Below are 6,415 nucleotides of genomic sequence, written 5' to 3'. Positions count from 1 at the left end.
CGAGAGAAAACAGAGGAGACACACACATATAAGACAGACGCTTCTCCTCCTCTGTTTCTGTGCTGTAGCCTATACATACATACATACATACATACATACATACATACTTACACCTTCTCCTCGTAATATCTCATTCTCTCTTTTTCTCTCTGCTCTCTACATACATACTGAATGTAGTACATACATACTTACAAGTTACAATCAACAACTGTAAGTCTGTATGTATGATATGTATGTATGTATGTATGCAGTGTGAAGAAGAAGAAGAAGAAGAAGAAAGAAAAGACAGAAGAAGAGAGCGGCTGAATCTCTCTCTCTCTCTCTCTCTCTCTCTCTCTGTGTTCTGTCTCTGCCCCCTCCATCTTTCTTTCTTCTCCATTCCCTGTCTCTCTTCTTCAGTCTCCATCCATGATGAGGCTCTACCATCACCACCACCACCATGCCTTGTTGTTGTTGTTCTTCTTCATTATCCATCATCTCCTCCTTCTCCAGCTGCTTTCTTCACATCTCCATGTCGCCAACGCAGACCTGCAGAGCGAATCGGAAGCGCTGCTCAGGTTCTTCCACAACCTGCAGAGTCCATTGCCATCGTCTGCAAAATCACTGAATTGGACCAACACGACGAGCGCCTGCAACTGGGTGGGTGTCCAATGCTCCACCTCCACCTCTGCAGATGTGGGACAGACGGTGGTGTCTGTAACTCTACCAGGGAGGGGACTGGTGGGGAGCATCCCATCCCAATCCTTCGGCCTCCTCCCATCCCTGCAGACCCTCAGCCTCAGGTCCAATCGCCTCACCGGAACCATCCCTGCAGATATCCTCAGCTGCTCCAAGCTCAAGAAGCTCGCCCTTCACAGGAATGCATTCCATGGACACATCCCTGCCTTCTCCACTCCCTCCTTAACTGTCATCGATCTCTCCTTCAACCAGTTCGATGGATCCATTCCTCCTTCCTTCTCCAACCTCGCGCGTCTTAAGTCCCTCTTCCTGCAGAACAACTCCCTCTCTGGCTCCATCCCTCCCCTTTCCCCTTCTCTCTCTCAGTTCAATGTTTCTTTCAACAGGCTTAGTGGTAGCATCCCGTCTTCACTCCGAGCTTTCTCTGCTTCATCTTTCGTTGGGAATGTGGACTTGTGTGGGACGCCATTGCAAGGAACAGCACAATGCAGCAGCAACTCATCTTCTCCTTCTGCTCCATCTGTAATCCCTACCACGGAAGCACAGAACGAGAAGAAGCAGAGACGAGCCCACTTGAGCAAGCTAGCCATAGTTCTGATCGCATCAGGAGGGGCAGCGGCCGCACTGTTGTGCCTCACAACAGGTTGTTACTTGATATGGGCTCATCGCCATCAAGATCAGGGGGAGAAGAAGAAGAAGAAGAAAGGCATGTCAGAGAAGAGAGGAAAGCGTGGGGATGGCGATGGCGATGGCGATGGGAAGGATGGGGAGGATAACAGCTACTACTACAGCTCCGCGCAAGAGCAGACGGAGCAGAACAAATTGGTGTTCTTCCATGGCGGGAAGGTGAGGTTCGATCTGGAGGATTTGCTGAGGGCATCTGCAGAGGTGCTGGGGAAGGGGACATTCGGGACCTCCTACAAGGCTGTGCTGGAGGAAGGCCCTACTGTAGTTGTGAAGAGGCTCAAGGATGCTTCTGTGGGACGTCGCGAGTTCGAGCACCACATGGACGTGATCATGGCCGCCCCTCCCACCAACACGGCATCTCCCCATCATGATCATGATCATGATCATCGCCATCACCATCACCCTCACCAGCACAGGAACCTCGTCCCCATCAGAGCTTATTATTACTCCAAGGAAGAGAAGCTCCTCGTCCATGACTACATGCCTCTTGGTAGCCTTTCACTTGCCATCCATGGTACCTTACTCTTCTCTCTCTCTCTCTCTGTCTCATTCTGCGACTTTCTATCTAGTATGTATGCTGCATTACCCTGTTGCTATTTTTCAAATGAGACACAGTCTTGGATGAATGTCATGTTTTGCATCAAATAAATCTTCATGAATCAGAACAAATGAAACATGTTTTACAATCTTCAACCATAGAAAAAATGGAATGTATGCCTAATCCACAGCGTAATATGGTTCATCACTACCATATGGACGGGATGTGACATGTTAGTCCGTACAGATCTTCTTTATTTCATCGTTTTTACAATGGCCACCATGTGGTGCACACCTTTTACAGCTTGTATTTTTTGATTGATTGTTTCATAATGTACTTGATCTGCATTTCATTTGCAAACAATTGATGTTTCATAACAACTGCATTGTATTCAATTTACAGGCAATAGGCACCATTATTTGTCACATTGTATGTAATGTTTGCACTCAATTGGTCTAAACCCTAAACCCTAACTTTAAAATAACACATTGTTTTCTGTAGGATTGCTTGTGCTTTTTTTGTTGTATCAGGCATGACATGGCATGGAAAATGAAATTTTGTAGGGCGGAAGACAACAGGTGAGCCGGCATTAGACTGGGATACGAGGCTAAAGATTGCGGCAGGGGCAGCAAAGGGGCTAGAGTACATTCATTCCAAGGGGCCAAAGAGTGTACACGGAGATGTGAAACCGTCCAATGTGCTCCTACACAAGGATCACGGGGCATGCATTTCGGACTACAGCCTTGCGCCCCTCTTCTGGTCGGCCGCTCAAAATGCCGCGGGCATCGCGTCTCGGATGGCCATCGGATACAGAGCCCCGGAGGTGGCTCACACGCGGAGGATGTCTCAAAAGGCTGATGTCTACGCATTCGGAGTCATGCTCCTCGAGATGCTGACTGCCCAAGCGCCCGCCCAAACGTCCGCCCAGCAAGGCATGGACTTGCCGAAATGGGTACAGTCGGTGGTCCGCGAGGAGTGGACATCGGAGGTGTTTGACCGTGAGCTCATGAAGTTCGAGGGCATCGAGGAAGAGATGGTCCAGCTGCTACAAATAGCGTTGGCGTGTGTTGCGCCCGTGCCAGAGCAAAGACCCACGATGGCCGAGGTCTCGAGGATGATACTCGAGGTGCGTCCCACCCCCATCCTCCCTGACTACGAGGACAGTGGCTCCATGACTTATACTACTTCTTCTTCTTCGCCCGATCCCCCGCCCCCGCTTTCCTCCGCAACTATGGTCTCTTCTACCCCTCCGAATGAGCCTACCATTCAAGCTTATCATCATCATCATCCTACTACCACTACCACTACCTCTACCTTTGTTGAAGAAGCCATTGATCACTCTTCTCCATCTAGTAAGTAGAGACTTCATCATTTATTTATGGTCTTTTCTCCACTACCTCTTGTCTTGCCTTAATGCCCTCTTTTATGGCTTGGTGTGGTGGTTTTGTCTCTAATTTATATTCTTATATCTTATACAAGCCTACTTCCTTCCCCCCCTCCCTACTCACTTCAAATTTTTTATTGCTTTTGCTTTTTGCTTTTTAACATGTACTCTCTTCCCCATCATGTAAAACTTAGATTGTGATTTCTATTCTAACCTTGATAATGAAAGATTTGGTTGCATGGTACACATCCTTAAATTGTGTAATTTGTTGATAATGCACTTGCTTGGCTATTTTGCCTCTAAGAAAGACAATCTCCCAAAAAGGGTAATTGTAAAGCTATTTATTGCACAAGGATGAAAATACGTAGTTTTTGGAATGAATCTTGTTCAGATTGATGATTGCCATAAAAAAAGACGATGTCATTCTATACTCATCGAACCTTCGGTTGTGAGAAACTCTTTTTCGCAAAGACATGCTTTTAAGGAGAAACGTTCGCTTTACAATCTCTTTCTTTGGTAGGCTTTATTGCCGGAGATGTTAACATCTTTTTGAGCCTTTGGAAAGCGAATTTATGGCGGAACTCTTTATTCAGTTCTTGCTTCGATAAGACCAAGATGCAACTACATCAGTCCCTTGTGCAAACATGTGACATATATCCAAACCAATAACGTACCCGTTGGAGGCTCAAAAAGCAACTTGTAACAGATGATGCTTCTACGACATAAAAGTAACTAGTGTTACTTTTTGGTTTTTAAAATAATAGGATGTCATTGGTAAGCAATGGTGCATGGCAATGTGCTGCACTGATAAAATGTCTTGCTTCTGCTGCTCATGCCTATTTCTTTATTACAAATGCATGTCTATCTCTAAGTGTTCTTGCATTGTGGTATGCCGGAGATGTTAACATCTTTTTGAGCCTTTGGAAAGCGAATTTATGGCGGAACTCTTTATTCAGTTCTTGCTTCGATAAGACCAAGATGCAACTACATCAGTCCCTTGTGCAAACATGTGACATATATCCAAACCAATAACGTACCCGTTGGAGGCTCAAAAAGCAACTTGTAACAGATGATGCTTCTACGACATAGTGTTACTTTTTGGTTTTTAAAATAATAGGATGTCATTGGTAAGCAATGGTGCATGGCAATGTGCTGCACTGATAAAATGTCTTGCTTCTGCTGCTCATGCCTATTTCTTTATTACAAATGCATGTCTATCTCTAAGTGTTCTTGCATTGTGGTATGCCGGGAATGCTTCATTTCCAACAGATTATTGTATTCCTATTATATATTTCAAGTGAGTGAGAAATAGAGTTCATGTGATTGCCGTTTGGATGGGGTTAGCCAGGCATATCAATGTATGAGCCCTCCTCAACACTTAGATTACCTAAGGGATCATACCATGAACCTTCCCATTGTCCTTATGTGCAATTGAGGTTATATGACTATTTTGGATAGGGTGGTGTGAGGGGTTGATGTACTTTTTTTTGTTTTAAACAAAATATCCTTCCATTAGTTTTAAAAAAGGCACATCAGCTACAATGCTATGTTTTCTGTAGAGATTGTGCAACTATTATCAAAATATTGCCATTGAATGGAACCCTACCATTGTTGTTGAATTGATTGCTTCAGTAGTCATGTCTTTCCCTAACCTTCTTGTTGGCCCATGTTGTCCCTGTGTAGTCGTGGCTATGCATGTTCACCTTAGCCTATCTTATAATCACAATGTGATTGTACACATTAAGATCCTTTCAAGTGTTTAAGTTGGAACCAAACCAATATCCAATATTGATCTTGTTGTCTCCTCATATAGGAACCTAGCTAGGAGTATTAAAACTTGCATTGGTAGGTTACACTCATAGGAGCTGTACACTTTTTGAACGGTGTTTATAGTGGATTAGAAGGTAACAAAAATGGTTCGCTATTGTGTGGATATATTAGATTGGATTTGAAGAATCATGGGACACAATCTAAACACGTCATAGGAAGTTTATGAGTGGTTTGCTTTGTGTGAGTCATGGATATTGAAGAGAATGCCAGGGAAATAAAGTTAATGAAAACACAAGCCCTGTGTCATATAATTTAGGTCAATGTGAATATGAGACTAAAGTTAACTTGTTTGAAGTAAAGTTGGTGATATACAGTAAAGTCAAAAATATAACTTGCTTTAAAGCTAAGCCTTTGTCCATCATGCCCATCACTATTAACCTTCAAAGCATGCCATTGCGCAACACTTTGAATTTCCTTTCATAATTCTTCATGGCAATGGTTTTTGGTTGAGTTTTCTTCTCCTAGACTCTTTGGCTCTCCACCTTTTCCATTATGTTTAAGCCTTTGTTCATCATGCCCATTATTAACCTTCAAAGCATGCCATTGTGCAACACTTTCAAAGTTCCTTTCATAATTCTTCATGGTAATGATTTTTGGTCGAGTTTTCTTCTATAGGCTCTTTGGCTCCTCTGCCGTTTCCATTATGTTTACATTTTCGAAAAATGATGTTGTTAGAAAGCAATTAAACATGCAAAGAAACTTATGTTTAGAAAATATGTTTTTGTGTGTATCCTTCAACTCCATCCCACTTGTTCCATAGTTACACTTTTCAAACCTTATCTGCTCCAAATCTTGAACACATACTCAAGGGTAGCAATTGTATAAATTTTTAGTAGAAAGACAAAATAATGAAGAATGGAATTTTATAATGACAATGGATGGAAGGCTTAAGATGTAATGAGTATCTTGGGATTAGTGGGCAAACCCTAAACCAACATGTTGCAAAAAACCTATAATCTATAGCTGCCGCAATAATTTTGATAACTTTTAATCAAACAATGAGAGTTAATAGATGGAAATATTCGCAAAAGACATCATCAATTGGTTTAAGGAACCGCGATTTGTGAGCCGACGTTCCATGATTGACTATTTTTGTCCATATTATGACAAATGATATGGGGGGCAAAAATTAATTATTCATCCAACCATTGTTCCATGGTTTAACTTGCAAGATCAAATTGCTTTAGAATGTAGGAAGGAACATTTAACCATCGTTTTCAAGAATAAATAAACGTGATCCTTTAGCCATTTTCACTCATTTGTTTTCCAAACTTCTTGCACATCGTTCATGGTCAAAC

The 6,415-nt window shown here is 42.8% G+C and overlaps 1 protein-coding gene across 1 annotated transcript; it reads left to right on the top strand.

Moving 5' to 3' along the window:
- The first annotated feature begins 399 nt into the window (after nt 1–399).
- LOC147849063 (putative inactive receptor kinase At3g08680) lies at nt 400–3,533 on the top strand. Its single transcript, XM_087337822.1, has 2 exons — nt 400–1,879; nt 2,467–3,533. Exons 1-2 carry the CDS (start codon nt 409–411, stop codon nt 3,261–3,263), a joined length of 2,268 nt encoding a protein of 755 aa, XP_087193948.1. The 5' UTR covers nt 400–408; the 3' UTR covers nt 3,264–3,533.
- Nucleotides 3,534–6,415: the final 2,882 nt, after the last annotated feature.

This window comes from Azolla caroliniana, unplaced genomic scaffold (genome assembly GCF_043228905.1).
Source record: "Azolla caroliniana isolate FFs.n. ecotype wild unplaced genomic scaffold, voAzoCaro1.0.p SCAF_135, whole genome shotgun sequence".
NCBI lineage: Eukaryota > Viridiplantae > Streptophyta > Polypodiopsida > Salviniales > Salviniaceae > Azolla > Azolla caroliniana.
Note: the sequence above shows the minus strand (reverse complement) of the source record. Positions and strands in the feature narration are given on the sequence as shown.